The sequence below is a fragment of the Scyliorhinus torazame genome, chromosome 18 (genome assembly GCF_047496885.1).
Source record: "Scyliorhinus torazame isolate Kashiwa2021f chromosome 18, sScyTor2.1, whole genome shotgun sequence".
Lineage (NCBI taxonomy): Eukaryota > Metazoa > Chordata > Chondrichthyes > Carcharhiniformes > Scyliorhinidae > Scyliorhinus > Scyliorhinus torazame.
In genome coordinates this window covers 110,741,388-110,760,998 of record NC_092724.1, presented here as the reverse complement: position 1 = coordinate 110,760,998, position 19,611 = coordinate 110,741,388, and the positions used below count along the sequence as shown (strand labels likewise).

General features: G+C 42.1%; 1 protein-coding gene across 1 annotated transcript in view; it reads right to left on the bottom strand.

Moving 5' to 3' along the window:
- tbcd (tubulin folding cofactor D) overlaps positions 1–19,611 on the bottom strand; it is a 375,176-nt gene that overhangs the window by 68,151 nt on the left and 287,414 nt on the right. Inside the window, 3 exon segments of the mRNA XM_072483144.1 lie at positions 8,990–9,128; positions 12,513–12,671; positions 13,512–13,595. Of these exon segments, the coding sequence (XP_072339245.1) occupies positions 8,990–9,128; positions 12,513–12,671; positions 13,512–13,595 (382 nt within the window).

Sequence of the window (19,611 nt, the reverse complement as noted above, 5' to 3'; positions counted from 1 at the left end):
GAACCCAGTCCCCTGGGGGCCAAATCCAGGCTGTCGATTTGCTGGAGTTGCAGACGGGAGCGGGGGCATATGTTTTAGCCTTCGTCTTGTTGATCGCTCACAGGCAGGTTCTGTTGGGGTCAGGTTCTCCAACTTGTGCCTCGGTATAGTTGGGGGGCCTATTAGAATTCTTGTATTTGGTCAAGGTAAATTTGCTCTGAGGGGGGAAACGTTTGTGGATCCTTCTTGATCTCCCCTTGCTTGTTTTGCATACGTATATATGGGATGTATCCTGGGATATTGTATCCACCATTATCATTATGATATACATATATATGGTCTTGCTCCTACAAATGTATAACAGTGTTACGCATTGCACTAATAATTTGACTGATAGGGGGGGATGTTATAACCTGCCTACTTACCATTGGCTGGGGACTAATGACAATCCCACAATCCTGTGGGAGTATGAGCTTCCCCAATGAGGGGGGGCGGAGAAACCATTAGTAAACTCCTAGTATAAATAAAGCTGGCCAGTTTAGGAACCGGCAGGAAGGAGTGTGCAGCAAGGGAAGTTGCTGCTGCTGTTATATATATGTTATTGTAAATAAATGTTATTACTTTGTATACTTAAAACTCGTGCTGGGTTCTTCGTGGCCCTCACAAAAGGGGAAAAGACTGAGTCTGTGAAGACTATTTATTCAGTAACATTGTAAATAATTTTATGGCAGCTAATGCTCACAATGCAATGCTCAAAACAAACCATCTTATTGTTCTAGCCTGAAATAAATGGCTAATCTTAATACTTTCTTTCTCAGTAATGTTGTTTGCCTGTTTGAGTAAATGCAATTTGCAGTCACATGGATATTCTGTAAGGAGGTAACTACCTTTTACAACATATCACAAAAATGCCATACCTTAAATATGGTCAGTACAGAGACAAAACCTGCATGCCAGTGCAGAACTTTTCGCTAATGTCCACAAGGTGATAAACTGCATATAACTGATACTGAAATTTGAATTTTATGTTAACCAGAAAGGGATCTCAGCTTTAAAAAGTTACAAAGTTTACAATGAACATTAACATACCCTTGTCTTTCAAACAGTAAGTGATGAGAAGATAATTATTCAACCAGCTTGAAGTCAGGAATCCTTCGACGAGAAGCTGAATCACGCCAACAGTATTGTTACATTAAACAATAATTTAGAGTAACTGCATAAATTTAACTGTTTATATTAATTTAGACTATTGCATACTTGTAATTATAGAAAAATAAGCCAATACATTTTCTAGCTGGCTTCCTTATTCATGTTTCCAGTGCTCTCCAATTCTTTGTCCATGGAACTTTCCATCAATTTTTCAATGCTCATTCAGCTACCCATTAAAGTTAACTACCGTTTCTTTACAGTGATAACCAACACACTCAGAACCAGATGTTCTGGAACATCTGGGTGCAGTGGTTAATGGGAAACAGTGTAGTTGGAGCATCAGCTGACAAATGAACCCAAGTGTAAGGGGATTCGGAGCAGCTTGGAGCAAAGGACCAGGAGATCATAGTAGATAGGATAAAGAGAGATACATGATAAGATGGGCAAAGACGACAGTATTAACTTGCTTGGTAAACAGAAGTAGAATTAACAGATAGAGCTATAAAATACCAGGGAATGTACTCCATGACTAAAGGCACCTGCAGCAAGTACTAACAGTATTCTTAAAGCATAGCAGTAAGGTAGCATACAAATCTTGGTTAACAGTGAAATGTTCGCGAGGCATAACGGGATGTAGCCGGCTAACCTGGCCACATTCTTTAGGAAGGCAGGTTCACAAGAAACAACCTGTTCAGCAGAAACATTCCTCAGCAGCAGTGCCCAGACAGCTGTTATGAATACAGACAATAGTTCCAGTCAGGAACAAGGTTAAGAAGGAAGGATTGCAGGATGGTGGTGGACTGGCTAGCACTGCTGCGTCACTGTGCCGAGGACCCAGGTCAGATCCCGGCCCTGGGTCACTGTCCATGTGGAGTTTGCATGTTCTCCACGTGTCAATGTGGTCTCACCCCCACAATCCAAAAGAAAGATGGGGGGGGATTGCACATACAAAGAAACAAGGACAGTAGATGGGAAACATCAGAAAACCATGCACGAGTTCCCAACTATCCATGAGCTGATCACGCAGTCCCATGCTACCCGAAAGTAAATTACATTGGTCAATGTATATAATCTACAGCAATAACAATTCGTCCGTGCCCAGCTGGGGTGGGCTACTGACTTTTGAAAATTGAATAATTGCTGAACCAAAAGCGATGTAAAGCTGAGCTGTCTGCAACTGCCCCAGACCAGTCTCCCATTTTATGTTGGTAAATAAAGACGATCTTGAACCAGAATTGCTGTCTCCGCAACTCTTTGTGTTAGCTGGGCCGTTAAGTAAGAGGGGAAATCCCTCACGTGAATGCCAGCTTAATACTCATAGTCTCTGAAAAAACTCCGACAACACCAAGCAACTGCTCAGCTCCTCCATTAGCCAAAGTAGGGGAAAAAGATTGGATGTTTCTTCATAGAAACTTGTCTAATTTTCCAACAGCTGCTGCCCAGGCAATCAAGTATAGATACAGGAAAACCTCTCCTATTAACTCAGTTCATGCTGTAACGGCGTCAGCTGCTTACATTGCTAACTTTGTTTTTTACATGAAATAAACTTTATTTCTATTCTAAATCATTTGTTTCACATTATGCAACAAAGCCTTAAACTTGCACATAAAATAAGAGCAGGAGTTGGCCATTCATTATCATGGCTGATCAAGCAACTCAATCGTCTGTTCACACCTCTCCACTCCCTATATCCTTCAATCCCTTTCGCCCCATATGCTATATTTGACTCCTTCTTGAAAACATGTTCTGGCTTCAACTATTGTGGCAGCGAATTGCACAGGCCGACCACTCTCGGTGAAGAAATATCTCCTCATCTCAGTCCTTCACTGTATCCTCAGATTGTGACCCCAGGTTGTAGACTCCCCCTACCACCGGGAACATCCTTCTTGCATCTACTCTGTCTAGTGCTGTTAGAATTTTATAGGTTTCTAATGTAATCCTAACCGTCTCAATCTCTCCGCATGTCAGTTCTGCCATCCCAGCACAGCATTCCCTCTATAGCAAGAACATCCTTCCGCAGATAAGGAGACCAAGACTACAGACAATACTCCAGGTGTGGTCTCACCAAGGCCCTGTATATATGAATCAAGACATCTCTGCTCGCGTACTTGAATCCTCTCGCTATGAAGGCCATTCATACCATATGCCTTCTTTACCGTCTGCTGCACCTGCATGCTTACCTTTAGAGACTGGTGTCTGAGGACACCTAGGTCTTATTGCACATTCCCCTCTCTCAATTTATAGCCATTCAGATTATAACCTGCCTTCCTGTTTTTGCTGCGACCAAAGTAGATAACGGTACATTTATCCACATTATACACTTTATCTGCCAAGCAATTGCCCACTCACTCAGCTTGTCCAAATCACACTGAAGTCAGTACACAAATTATACACATAATGCATTTGGAAATGGCCAGATTGAAAGGACATAATGAGGAATCCTTTCATATTCATTAGCGAAGACTTGCAAAGCACAGGAGGGTTTTCCTTTACTGACAGATGTACATTGTGCATTTCAGTTTTCTGCTTAGTATCTGCGGCTTCTTTAATGGTGTGTTTTCATCCAAAAAGCTACGGTGAATATATTAAGTAGAACGCCTCTTGGAAATAATACCAATAAATAAGGAATATTGTTTTCTTCACTTGGAAGATCTAGTTACATCTGAAAATTAATTGTTATTTTCAGCACATAGGCAAGTCATTACGAAGCAAAAGCAAGAAGCATAGTTTGAGGATAACATTCTGAGAATAAATATTTCAAGCATGCCTACATTCACAAATGTTGTCATTGTATGGGTGATAAACGTTTTGTGGTTTGTTCAGTCGTGCCAATACCACTTCAACTGTACCAATAGGCAGTTGGTCAAGTTTGTACAGAGCAAAAGACTGATGTCTAGTTCTAACTGCAACTGAAGTGGTAATTGTGGCAGAGTTTTAAAAAACAGACAAGAAAATCAGTTTGGAATTCTCACACCACAACGAACATCAACTGAATATTGATGAAGAAAAAAAGTCTGTAACTTACATAATTTTGGTTAAAAAGGTTCTGATATTTGGTTGTACAGAAAGCTTTAATTTAGTGCAAAATGTTAATTTGACTATTCAGGACAGTTTCTGCCCAAACGTGATGGAATGTTGTTTTAAACTGAGGTTTGGATTGTTTTTGTGCAAGTGAAAAGGCATCTGTTCAATAATGTCACATATGTAACAATTTACCATAATGGCCATATTCAAACTGCATAGTGCAATGTCTTTAAAATAAGATTTTGATCAAACCCATTGATGAATTTGTGTGGGAGGACATTTGTTCATGTGATAATCTGAGTATTGCATTGCTGTAGCCAAATCAATAATAATAATAATAATCTTTATTGTCACAAATAGGCTTACATTAAGACTGCAATGAAGTTACTGTGAAAAGCCCCTAGTCGCCACATTCCGTTCGGGTACACAGAGGGAGAAATCAGTATATCCAAATTACCCAACAGCACGTCTTTTGGGGCTTGTGGGAGGAAACCGGAGAACCCGGAGGAAACGCACGCAGACACAGGGAGGACGTGCAGACTCCACACAGACAGTGACCCAAGCCGGGAATCGAACCCGAGACCCTGGCGCTGTGAAGCAACTGTGCTAACGTGCCACCCAATCATGTTTTATATCAATTTTCTGGAATTGAACTTCTTCTAATCATTCCAGCATGGCTTCATTACAACCAGGAATCAGCTATAATTACAACTATGAAATAAATTTCCTGAAACAGAAGCGGGTCCATTTTCTGTAGTCAAAAGCAAAGTTATGAAAAAAGACCAATCAAATCCTACAAACAAGGTTTTGAGGCTGACAGAAAACTACCCATCAAAATGTGACAACCCGTCAACGATATCCTATTATCTGTAAGGAAATACTGTCGGCAAAACTATGCAGTTCAAAATATTCAGTGAAATATCAATCAACAGTTCAGTTTTAATTTTAAAAACACTTGGTTTTCAATATTGGACCCCTGGCATTTCAATGGGTTTAGGCAATGAGAGCCTCAGCCACAAAGCCATGGAAGGTCATGGTTTGATCCTCAATAGTTCTGAGTTAATAGTTCCCAGGCAAGGTGTAGTTGGGGCACTGATACAACCTGTATCAGTTTGGAGCGAGGTGGTAAATTAGCCATATTTTCCACTCCAGGTGAGAATCCCGAGACCCCTACCAGAATGTGCAAATGCGCATCTCAGATGACAGTAGTTTAAAAAAAAAAAAAAATTTAAAGTACCCAATTAATTTTTTCCAATTAAGGGGCAATTGAGCGTGACCAATCCACCTATCGTGAGGCAGTAAGCATAACCACTGCGCCACCGTGCTGGCCAGGTGACAGTAGTTGATTAGACAGGTAACATGGACTATCAAAGTTCACAGAAGTGACCATTTTGATGAGGAACCAGAGGATGACAAACAACCATACACCAGCAAGCAATCAAGGCCTCCAAAAGAAAAGGGAGAAAAGAACATACTTTTTCAATTGTCACAACAAAGAGTAAAACAGTCACACAATGCAATACACTTCACTCTAATATACACATCACTTTGTTCAACCTTGGCAAAAGCTTGGCTAAAGGTCAGTTGGCCTTCCAAACCAACATTAGAGGTTCATAATTAAATCTGGGAACATTAATCCAAACACAGGAGGGAATAAATACCCAGGTAATATGTGCCTGTGAAACTCAGTACCTCATCACAAGAGTAAGCGGCAGGGAAAGGTCTCAAATGTAGCAAGGCCCTTCCTGTCAAATCTAGAGAAAATGTTTGGGCCCTTGAGATTTCTAAACTTTCAACTATTGATTTGCTTGAGTACAGAGATAATGGAAATATCTGTTTATAAGCACCATCATGGTGATCACTCTCCATAGTGATGGCTTCTGAGTTCTGGACTCCTGCAGTCGTCTACCAGCAGTTCCCAATAAGCAATTTGTAAATGGTAGAAATTGGTATTTTAGCAAAATACACAAACTCATTACCCTAGATATATTAACCTTAAATGCGCATTTTTTTAAAGCCATTGACAGGTAATTTGATAACTCTTCAATTAAATGTCTTGGTAAAAAATTCCCAATAACACTCATGTCAGAGTTACAAGTGGCTAAATGGCAGCAAAAGCTTCCAACTCAACAACTAGTGATACGGCAGAGGTCAGTGGTGCCCAATGTTCACTTCACAACAATTTTTCTTGAAGACAAAATGTTGAATCTGGGATTGTGAGCTGATGTAAGCCCTCTATGCGCAATAAACAGCTGTGGGAGACACTTGCAAATTATTGTTTGTATTACAGGTAAGATTTGTTCTTACTACATTCAGCCTACTTGCAACAGTTACCTGAATACAATTGGAATGTTGCAGCCAAGCCTACCCAATTACAGGGACTCTTTCTGTGTCTTAAACTTCCTGTCCAGGATTGGCAAGTCCACTGGCTTAGGTTTTGGCACTCAATATTAATGATGCATTTTTGTGGCAAAAAATTCAAACACAGCACATCCCTTCAAAAACTGCATACAACTCTGCACAAATTATAAATGCAGTAATTAGATGCAATTTGCACCAGAGTATTTTACTGTTCTACTTCTCTCAACTTAATTAAAAAACTGGTAAATTTAGCAGTTTTATATTTGTAATTTATGTGTTTAATTATCAGGGATGACAGTGGCCAAAGACAAAAAGGTCTGAAATTTTGTGATAAGGAATCGTTTAATTATAGCACTTTTTATGACTTATAGTGAAGTGCAAATATTTATAGGCCACTTCAAATGGGAGAAATTATTAATCTTCAAGTGGGTGGAAACAGCAATTTTCGCTTTACCATCTATGGTTTAGCACACTGGGCTAAATCGCTGGCTTTTAAAGCAGACCAAGGCAGGCCAGCAGCACGGTTCGATTCCCGTACCAGCCTCCCCGAACAGGCGGCGGAATGTGGCGACTAGGGGCTTTTCACAGTAGCTTCATTTGAAGCCTACTTGTGACAATAAGCGATTTTCATTTCATTTCTTTCATTTATTACCATCAAAACTGTGGGCCAATGCATTTGCATCAAATCACCAAAGTGACAGCAGCATTTCAGCATTCAATGAAGTTATTCCATGTAATACAGGATGAAGCCCATACCAACAACAGAACATAACCGTGCTGGGTTACGCACATATCAAGCAAAGGTAGAGCTTGCAAACTATTTTCTAATGTGACCCCATTTTAACTCGCTACCACTTTCTCAGCAACAAGCTGACCTTGCCGGCTACATCCCATGAACAATTACATTTTTTTTTTAACTCTTGAAAATTAAAATGACCCCAGACATGAGCAGAAATAAAACAGCAATAAGAGTGGCAGAGTAGCATTCAGTTTAGAAAGTTTGTGTATTATCGAACAGCATATACTACATAGTAGAAATCTGAATATCTGTTGTTTTGAAGTACTATCAAAAAGTGTTATTATTTTATGGACTCATCTCGGTTTCAACCAAGCTCTTATTAATTACCGACTCGGTGAGGCCTCTCCTCCCGCCCAGCCCCCTTATCCAAATGTTGCAATCAGCCCCTCTCCCCTGCTATATACTCACCCTCTAGCCAAACCACCGCTATCCACTATCACTCATTCAGCATCTCCTATTCTGAACCCACGTCCACCCTCACTTACTCACTTAGCCTGGCCTTTCTAACTGCTTTGCAGCAACAGCCAAACTGTCCTGGGACCCCATAAGCCCTTTCATGGCCAAGCCACCGTGGTGGAAAAAGGTGCCAGATTCATTATAACAGCTGAGCACAAGCGTCGTTTCCCCCTCCTCCCCTTGGCCCATCTGCCGAATTCTGTGGCTCCACCAAGCGGCCTAGACTTGGGACCGCTATTCCCACCAACCCCTGCCTGCTGAACTCTGCAGTTCCACTGAGCAGCCAGCAGCAGAGGCCACCCTTCCGGTAGGGTGAGTGACAGCAACTGAGTCTGGGTGTGAGCCTGAGTGGCAGCTATCCCAGGCCTTGGTAATGGTGGTGATTTACCTGGCTTTCTGAGAAGGCCGTGTTGGAGGCAGAGGTGGCCAAAGGGTGGCGGAGGGTTGGAATTCCATGATCCCAAAGTCAAAGTTCAGCCAAACAGCATAAATTTGTCATCCCTGAAATATTCAGGGCTTGAAATTCAAAATAGTCAGCCTGGATGAAAGGTTACCGACCTGAAATATTATCTCTAAAATTTGTTTCAACACAGAGGCTGCCATACCTGCTGAGTGTTTTGTAGCACCCACAAATACTTTGCTTTTGTCAAAACAGTCTTCAGTTGTCTGGACCACAAGTTGATTTTAAAATGATATCTGTTCGCCAAGAAACATTTCCCATCAACAAAGATCCAGCCATTTTTGGCTTTGCAGTTAAAAAACACAGCTTTCCCTTAAATGCTGACTGTGACGGCGCATTTTCAGGCTGCTTCTGTTTTATTCCTACCTGACATTCGCAGACAACAGGATTAGTGTTTGAAAAGCCATTATTCAATGAGAGAGATTGCTTAATACTCGTAATGTTACAATACCTCCTCTTCTGTCTGCAGTCTGTACACTGCAGCTACACAGACTCTGCAAACGGAATCATTTAGAGACAGTTTCTTTTTTTGCACAGCTATCCTGTAGCACATTTGAGCAAATACTTTCAGAATTTCTTTGATCCATTGAGGATTTTTAATGAAAATGTTAACTAGCAACTTTAGTTGTTTCTCTAATTAATCTCCATCCCTCTACCAGTATATCTTATGTTTTCGGTACTCTACAGATTAATTGTAAACTTGGGAGTATAACCAATTATAGTTTTTAACTCTGATTAGAATATTACATGTGTTTACATACCGTAGATTCAGTAAGTCCTCCGACTGAAACAGTGAGACCCAGCAAAACGCGGTACTGATATGTTGGAAGCCCTAAAAGCTTTGTGATCGGAGGGAAGGCTTGAGAGGGTGCACTCCAGTTCAGGGTTTCAAATTCTAATCTGGAATGAAAGAATAAGATCATGAACTATCTTTATTCTATGTAATGCACAGGAGCAAATTGAACAATACATCAGTTATTTTAGCTTATATTGGACCTACACAACTCAATATCATGGGTTATGACATAAAAGGAAATATATTTTTGAGCGAGCAGAATGCACATGGTAACATTTGTAACACTTTTATTTGAGGTAAGTTTGATAAAATCTGGTTTCTTTTGGCAAATGGGAAAGTGTGAAGCCCCGTTCATTTTGGGACTAAAAACAGGTAGATCAGTGTATTTTTTTCCTAGTGAGAAGTTAGGTACTGTGGAAGAGCAGAGAGATTTAGAAGTTCAAGTACAGAAATCACGAAAAGGACAGGTATGAAAAATAATTTTAAAGTTACTAGAATGTTGGCCTCTATCTCAAAGAGGGCTGAAATACAAAGGGGTGGTCATTAGGTTGTACTACACCAAATTTCTGGTCAGGCCTCACTTGAGAGTTCTAGCTACCACACCAGAGGGATTGTATATTGGGATGAAGGGGGATGAAGATGCAACACAGATTCCCAGAACAGCACTAGACCCAAAGGGTTAAAGTACCCAAACAGGCTGAATAGAATAGACTTTTTATTTTATTTTCATATCCTTAGGCCTGGATAGGGTACATTTTTCAGAGGGTCAGTGCAGGCTGGATGGGCCGAATGGCCTCCTTCTGCACTGTAAGGATTCTATGATTCTATTGTGTATAGGAGATTAAAGAATTATCTAACTGTGGCGTTTAAGATGAATAAAGGAGTTGATAGGGTCGGCAGAAACTATTTCCTCTAATCGGGGAGTCCAGACAAGGGGGCATAACCTTAAAATTATAGGTACCATTAGGAAGCACTTCTTCACACAAAGCTGTAGCCATCTGGGATGGCCATGTCATGATATTCAGGTAACCATCACGGTACATACATACTGACGGACAGATCAACGGACCAATCAACACACACAACACCACAGCCAATCACAGACAAGAGCATACACACTATAAAACGGGGAACACGACACTTCCCAGGCATTCCAGCAGGAGACAGCTCAGGGCACAGAGCTCTCAGCAAGCGACTCAGACATTCACCATGTGCTGAGTGCTTCTCCTAGTTAGTGTTAGGTCCACAGATACAAGGGTAATGAATGAACCACAGTAACCAGTTAACCAATGTATATATAGTTAGTAATAAAACTGAGTTGTACCAATCGCCACCGTGTTGGTTCATCTATGTAGCAGAGCACCCAACACGACAGGCCACTTCCCGATTACAAAATGGACACATTGCAAAGATTGCAGGGAAAATGTACAATGCTGAGAAAACAAGCAGGTTCAGAGCTTGTCTGTATATTGGAGCCGCAGCTCCCAGACAAGACCAAAACTGTAGGCCCATTAGCATACTAATGGCCCATCTCCGGGAACAAAAGAGTAACATTTGAGTAACCGATACTAAGGCAGACACCCCAGCGCCAGAGGAGACCAAAACAAAGCAGGCCAACGGCCACCTAGGACACGCCCAGCCATCAGGGCACCCACCTCTTTATTGGATGAAATCAATAGGAATGATCAAGAAACGGCCCAATTGATTGGGGCCATGTTCAATCCCCTTTGGACATAAGAAGGAGCCCCCAAGAGAGAATCGCTCTCTTGGACTCGGCTCTCACAGCGGAGAGACCCGTCCACCAGCTGCACCAGAAGCAAGAAGTCCAAGGTCAACGCTTGCTCCCAGGCGGACAATCTTAGCTGTTCCCCTTCACCACTTCGACCCCAGCAGCCTCAAATCCGTACAACGACCATTGTTCCTCTGACTGAGTGGGTGCCCAAAGCTAAGTATAGGCTTTAGCAGTAGTGATAGTTTAGTCTGTAGTATTTGTGCATGAGTAGATACTCCTGTGTGTGTAAATAGATAGTATTGACTTTGAACTAACTAACTGGTGTATCGAGTCTTTGATCAGTATTCGGTTTTGAACCTTGTGGCGGTATCGAAAGATACCTGGCGACACTAAAGCAAACGTAATTAGAATTAAGGAAGGCGACCATATTGACCGCCATATTCAGAGCCAACCAAAGAGAGCAACAAATCGCTGTGGGAATCTGGAACATTCTTCCCCAAACAGCTATTCGAGACCAGCCCAATTGAAAATTTCAAAACCGCGATTGATATTTTGTTCGGCAAGGATATGAAGGGTTGTGGTTATTTAGGGTAATGGAACCAAGCCATGATTGAACTGAGTGACGGAACAGACTCGAGGGGCTGAATGGTCTACTTCTATTCCTTTTGTGTCCTAATATCTTTCAATCGATTCCTGTTGCATGGCTGCAATGTCACTTAAATAACAGGCTGCACCAGGCTGAAAGTAGATATTTGTCGTTTCAGATCTTTACTTGTGATTGAAAGGAGAAGGAATCACTTTGTTCCATCATAGCCAGCGTTCATACTTTGGTAGTGTCAGACACAAGATATTCCAGGTCATGAAGAGACTTTGGTTTTAAAATCAAACAAAAAGAAAACTTGACATTAAGAGAATTACTCAATGTCTGGATTAAGATGCTGATAATATTACAAGCCGACCAATTTACCCTGAAGTCAAATCATTCAGTCAAGGAACACACTGGTGTAAAAGATGCTCTATTGACTTTTCATTCAACAAGTCTCTACGAGTCTGACACAGTCACACAAAATCAATCCTATTCGAGGTGTCTTTATGGATTTAAATTAGTGAGTTACAGTTACCTGCTTGCTAAAACTAAACTTAACTCTTTGTTTTCTGCAATAATTATCTTCTCGTTGTATAAAATGTTTTCACTGCTATGTTCCCAATACCTTCCCACTTTGTTTCTCTAAATAACCATGAGAACAAATTTAAATGAGTTAGGGATAAATATGTTGGACGTTTTATTTTAGCATCAGCCTCTCCAGCTCCAGATTACTGTGGTCTTTTATGCCACCTCTGTCAGCCCATTTGTAAGTCACTACACACTGGTTATATTTGCGACTCTCCAATATCCACTTGGTTTTGGCGTGAATGTCCCTTCATTCATAACTCTGTGCTTTCAGCCTTCCCCAACCACAATCAATCCAGTGTATCAGGCTCAGCATGCTCCCCTCACTCTTGAAGTTCCTTTTCCACAACTAACATGTTTTAATTTGAAATGTTAACATTTTACAGCACCCAATTCAGCATGGGCTGCTTTTCTCTGTTTATACTTCAAAACCTTTTTGTTGAATTCAGTGCGTCAACCTTTAATACACATTTTAAAATAAATTTAAGTTGATATGGAATTATCAAAATTGTATTCATCTGTGCAACAGTTTAATCATTCAAGGGAAATGATGAAAGGACAAGTCTGGGCCCTTTGATAACTCACCGTGGAAAAATATTCTCTAGCTCCTCCCGGTGTGGAATATGTGGAACTACAGGGTTATCAAAGTGTAGGATTCGAAGAAACACTGAGCCAGCATGTGCTCGGAATCGATCGATCTTCTCAGCTGATAGTTGAGCCAGGTAGCACATCATTTGTCTGCAACTGCACAGATGCAGGAAGAAGCATCAACGCTATAGAATTCTATGGTTCAAACTCTTAAAAGATTAACCAGCATCATAAAAACAGAATATTTGGTCACTATCAAATTATTTTGTGCAAATTGGCTCCCAGTTCTTACATTATAGTGGTGACTGCAATTCAGAAGTATGTGACGAGCTGGAGAATGGAGAATGCTCATTTAGAAAAGAACCATACACGTCAAGGGACTTCGTCGGGAACGTGTGGATGGAGGGAGCGTACAAACTTTCAGACAAGCCATTTACACAGCCCCTCATGCATTGTGATGTCCTAAAGAGCCAATATTTAAAAGTTGTGGTCCCTATAATAGTTTCAAAATGTAGCAGCCAATTTACACAGCAAACATTTCAACATCAATCTTCTTAGTTGTCAGAATCTACGGCATAGCTGAAAACTAAACTGAATGCAGCAGAGATATTAATTGTGTCAGTATTGTTCAAGACAGATAGTTTGTGGCCTGGTACCAGGCTTTTGAACTCATCAGTGCTGAGGTCCACGATCTCATCTGGGAATAAAAAGGGATGGTCACACCATACACCTTTTACAGAGTCAATGCATGTGCATGGCTGGATGGTCTGCCAATGGTTAAAATGCATTCCCTATACACAGCAGAGATGTCACGTGCAGATAATTGGAAGCATGTAATAAACATCGACCTATTTTCAATTATGAAAAGAATTACTTCTTACTAAAGTATAGCATCATCAATGTACAGATTATTTTGAAAGCCCAAAAACTGACAGTTAATAAAGAGGACAAGTAAACTAAAAAACAGCTGGAACCAATGAAGAATTTTATACTCACTTATCAGGAGAGATAAGCTGAGGGTCTGTCTGCACCAGGAGTATTGTTAATTCCATCAAACTTGTCATGGCAGCTTCTCGTACCCTGTTGATAATTACAAAACCATAACTGGTACTGAGCTCCAAGAAATATGTTCTTTACTTCAGGCCAACCTAAAAGGTAATGGGCGATTTTTTTCAAATGTCCAAGTATGCGAATGACATTGCTAAAAACTCTACCGGTGGACCAGTAAAAAAGCTGACGCAGGCTCAAAAAGGTTAACAAAATGAGAACCCATCCAAATGTACACTTCTGACATGTCATAGGAGGAAGGCCATTTAGGACCAAGGTGAAGAGGAATTTCTTCATTCAGGGGATGGTGAATCTTTGGAATTTTCTACCCAATAGGTCTGTGGAGACTCAGTCATTCAGTATGTTCAAGAGAGAGATAAGATAGATTTCTAGTTATTAAAGATTAAGAGGAATATGGGGATGGTACTGGAAAATGGTTCTGAGGTAGAAAATCAGCCATGATCTTGTTGAAAGGTGCAGCAGGCTTGAGGGACTACATGGCCCACTCCTGCTCCTATTACATATACTCCAACGTAATTTACAAACTGCAACGGGACAAGGGTTTCAAACGCAAGCATCTTTCACATTGTAATAGCCTGCATGGGGCCTATGAGGCGGGAATCATTATCTTCCCATGGCCCTTGCGGAGTACGAGCTTCCTCCGCCCAATCTCTATCAACCTCAGTATAAAAGGTCAGCCGGTAAGGCACTGACCAGTGAGGAACCCAGCAGGGATCTACCGGGCTGTGTACATACTGTGCTGTGAATAAAAAAATTATTTTCTTTATTTTACTGAGTGGGGACTCCCCATGTCCTGATTAAACTGGTAAACTGGCTTGCTGCCGACGCTGCAGTCTACTCAACTGAGCCACCTCCCCGATTTTCTGGACCGAGGTTTGGATTTACTTGATTCGCTATGTCTCTGTTTGGGCGGTTAGATACATTTGAAGCTGGTGTTGAAGACAGAAACCAGTACGCAGAAAGGATGCGTTACTTCTTCTGGGCCTACAACAACACGGAGAAAGTGCCAGATAGTCATACTGTTGATAGCCTGCAGAGCGCATACATTTGAGGTGATTCTGAGTCTCACATACCCGGCAGCGCAGATACACAAACGCTCAACCAACTCATGGTAGAAAACGTAACCATACCCCGACGGTAATCTTTCAAAGATATCAGTTTAATACAAAGGAGAGGTCCCCAAATGAGTCGGTCACCGAGTTTGTATCACAGCTACGGAAGATAGTCGGGTTTTGTGAGTATGGAACTGCTTTATCCGATATGCTCTCCAATCGTTTGGTCTGCGGTATAAACAATATGGAAACACAGGAAAGACTTTTGGGAGAAATCTCCCTGACCTTTCAGCAGGCACCGCAGATCTCCTTGTCCTGGGAAAGTGCAGAACACAGCGTCCAAGAGATACAAAGGATGGAGGTGAACGTTTTGGGGCGTCATCCCTCACATGGTATCCCTGCGGTTCGGCCCAAATGCTGCAGAGGCTCTGGCTTCAGGGCGAACAGCCAGCCACCGAGGCGAGCAACATCACCGGTCTCGGCTGAATGCGATTCCAGCCCGTGTGAAACGTGTGGGCCGGCAGCAAGAAGGCCAGCGCTCCAGGTGCCCTGGCCGAGGTAGGCGTCAGCTCCGGGGCTGGACCTTGCATCTGGATGACCCAGAAGAAGCAGAGGATGAGCTGCTGCGGCTCATAGGGGCCACACGGGGCGCAGCTCAATGACAAATTGCCGGGGCTGAAAAGAATCCAACGGATAAGAATTTTGAAGATACCAGAATTATTAGACCCGGAGGTCGAGAGCACAGAAAAGGCTCTTCAGCCCATTCTGTCTACACCGGAAAAAACAACCACCAAAGTATTCTAATCCCATTTTACAGAAATTGGTCCATAGCCTTTTATGCCGTGCCATCGCAAGTGTACATCAAAATATTTCTTAAATGTTATGAGGGTCTCTGCCTCCATAACTCTTTCAGGCAGTGAGTTCCAGACTCCAACCACCCACTGGGTGACAACATTTTTCCTCACATCCCTTCTAAACCTCCTGCTCCGACCTTAATTCTACCCCCTCTGGTCATTGATCCCTCCACCAAGGGGAAAGGTTTCTTCCTGTCTACTCTATCTACGCCCCTCATAATTTTATATATCTCAATCATGTCCACCCTCAGGCTCCTCTGCTCCAAAGAAAACAATCCAAGTCTATCCAATCTCTTTTCGTAACTAAAACTCTCCAGCACAGGCAACATCCTGGTAAATCTCCTCTGCACTCTTTCCAGTGCTATCACATGCCTCCTATAATATGGATTCTAGAACAGTACACAATACTCCAGCTGTGGCCTAACTAGCATTTTATACAGTTCCAGCATTGCCTCCTTGCTCTTAAACTCTATGCCTTGGCCAATCACGGCAAGTATACCATATTTCTTCTTAACCACTTTATTCACCTGCCCTGCTATCTAAGGGGCCACTGTACATGCACACCAAGGTCCCTCTGATCCTCCATAATTTCCGAGGGAATGCTGTTCTAAGATAATTTTTTATCTTTTTTTTCTTTTTAAAAAATAAATTTAGAGTACCCTATTATTTTTTTCCAATTAAGGAGCAATTCAGTGTGGCCAATCCACCTACTCAGCACATCTTTGGGTTCTTAAAAAACCTTTTGGGTACATTTTTCTTGAGAATGTACTTCGACCCCCATCTATACTAAATTAAATTAGATACCGGAGTATCACCTACTTGCCCTCACCAAGCGAAGCAGTAAACATGTGGCTAGCCTTCCTAATAGTGATTGAAAGCTGGTTTATCAAGCTATCTTTCTAATCTGTTAATTCTAGTAAATTCATTTTTACGCCCACAGAATTATGAGAGAAAGACACAATTCAAAGAAAATAACAAATGCAGATGAACCTACGTAAACAAATTAAAGAAAATAATTCAGCTTGTTGCAATTTATATTTTGGGGGCAGGCAGTGGCATTGTGGTAATGAATGACGCCTAACAAGGACTCCAGAGGCTGAGGAGAATGCTCTGAGGATTTAAATTCTACCATGGCAGCTGGTGGAGTTTAAATTCAATATATAAATCTGGAACTAAAAGCTTATCTCTGTAATGGTGACCAAGAAATCATTGTCAATTGCCACAGAAAACCCCCCCTTAGGGGAAGAAATCTGCCATCCTTACATGGTCTGGCCTACATGTGACCCCTAGCCCAAAGCAATGTGGCTGATTTTTAACTGACCTTTGAAATGATCCAACAAGCGCCTCAGTTGTATCAAGCCATGACAGGAAAGTGAAAAAGGAATGAAACCGGGCAGACCACCAGCATTAATCCGAACACCAGAAATGCCAATAACACATTCAGCCTTGTCACCCTTGCAAAAGCCCTCCTTATCAATATCTCGGGACTTGTGCTAAAAGTGGGACTTGTGCTAAAAGTCGAAGAGCTGTCCCACACACTAGTCAACCAACAGTCTGACTTACACATACTCACAAAATTATGCCTTGCCGACAACGTCCCAGATACCTCCATTGCCATGCCTGGATATATCTTATCCCACAAGTAGGACAGACCCACCAGAGATAGCGGTGCAGTAGTTTAATAGAGGGAAGTTCCCTGGGGTTCCTCAACATTGATTCCAGGTCTGATGCAGTCTTGTGCATCAGGTTGAAAATGGACAAAGAAATCTACTGCTGATTACCACCTACAGCTCCCAACTCAGTGAATGAATCAGGACTCTTCTGCATTGAACATCAATTGGAAGAAGCATGGAGGGTGGAAAAAGCACTGAATATATTCTGGGTAGGGACTTCAATGCTCATCACCAAGAGTGGCTCGGCATTACCACTATCGACCCTGCGGGCCCAGTTCTAAAAGACAAAGCTTTAGTCTGGGTCTTTGTTGGATGGTGAAGAAACCAATAAGGCAAAAACATACTTGTGCTCTTTCTCACCAATCTACCTGTCGCAAATACATCTCAATGGCAATATTGGTAGGTGTGACCACCACACAGTCCTTCTGGAGACAAAGTCCCATCTTCACATCATGGATGCCCTCCCTCATGTTGTCTGGTGCAAAATGGGATCGATTTTGAACACTAGCACCTCAAAACTGGGCAACCCTGAGCCCCTGTGGGCCATCAGCAGCAGCAGAATTATATTCAACCACAGTCTGTAATCTCATGGTCTGCATATACCTCACTCTACCAATACCATCACACTGAAGGATCAATCCTGGTTCAATAAAGAGTGCAGGAGGGCATGCAAGTAGAAGACATAAAATGGGGGTGTCAACGTGGCGAAGCGATGACACAGGACTACTTGCATGCCAGAGTAGAAGCAGCCTGCGAAAGACAGAGCTAAGTGATCCTACTATGGGCCAGGGTTTACAGAACACCAAAGTATATCATGGCGTTCACCTGACTCACAACTTTAAATAGATTTTGGTTATGGGGAGCACAAGTGCCCACTTTACAGGTGTGATGCAACAGAGAGCTAAAGTATGTTTAAAACAAAACATTCCATGAATCCAGTTAACATTTTACAAACACACAGGAAGCAGTTTATGAACTACCAATCCTGATACTTTCCCAAATACAATATTCTATAGGTAACCCTTAATAACATCCCAAACAACATCCATAAGTTAAATCATTTTTAAAATAAAGACAGCAGGTTTAAATGCTCTACAGAAACAGGTATTACTTTGAAATCATGAAATGAAAATCGCTTATTGTCACAAGTAGGCTTCAAATGAAGTTACTGTGAAAAGCCCCTGGTCTCCACATTCCGGCGCCTGTTCGGGGAGGCTGGTATGGGAATTGAACCGTGCTGCTGGCCTGCCTTGGTCTGCTTTCAAAGCCAGCGATTTAGCCCAGTGTGGTAAACCAGCCCCTAAACCAGTTCATCAATGATCTGGAGACATTCAGCTTGTAGAGAGAGAGATCATTATACAGCTGCTTGCTTTGAATGCAGCTATCCACCTCTGAAAACGAAACCAAAAACACACTGCATCTGCCAGCTCCACACACACACACTGACATCACTGCAGCTATTTGATAAACACCCATTTCTTAAAGGTACATTCACCTGACAATCCCACAACCAATACACAAAAGAAGGTGGTTGTTGGAGGTCAATCATCCCAATCCCAGGGCATCACTGCAGGAGCTCCTCAGGCTAATGTCCTCGACCCAACCATCTCTACTGCCTCATCAATGATCCTCCCACCATCATAAGGTCAGAAGTGGGGATATTTGCTGGAGATTGCACCACATTCAGCACCATTCGCGACTCCTCAGATTCTGAAACAGTCCATGTCTATTTATAAGACGACCTGGACAACATTCAGGCTTGAGCTAATAAGTGGAAAATAATATTCACGCTGCAAAAGTGCCAAACAATGACCATCACCCATAAGAGAGAATTCAAATGTCTCCCATAACATTCAATGGCATTACTATCACTGAATCTCCCATTATCAACATCCTGGGGGTTACCACTAACAAGAAATTGAACTGGACTAGCCATGTAACTACTGTGGCTATAAAAACAAGTCAAAGGCTTGGAAATCTGCGGTAAGTAACTCACCTGCTGACTCCCCGAAGCCTGTCCACAATCTACAAGGCACAAGTCAGGAGTGTTATGGAATACTCTCCACTTGCTCGGATGAGCGCAGCTCCAATAACACTCAAGAAAGTCATCACCCAAGACAGAACACCCCATTTAATAGGCACCCCCATCCAACGCCTTCAACTTCCACTCCCTCCACTACTGACGCATAGTGCCAGCAATGCACCCAAGATGCAATGCAGCAACTCACCAAACCTTCTTTGACAGCACCTGCCAAACCCGTGACCTCTAGCATCAAGAAGGCTGCAGGTGTATGAGAATGCCACCAGCTGCAATTTGCCTTCCAAGCCACATATCATTCCATCTTGGAACCAAATCAATGTCCCTTCATTGTCACTGGGTCAAAATCCAGGAACACCCTTGTTAATAGCATTATGGGTGGACTGCTACGATCCCAGCTGATGTTATAAC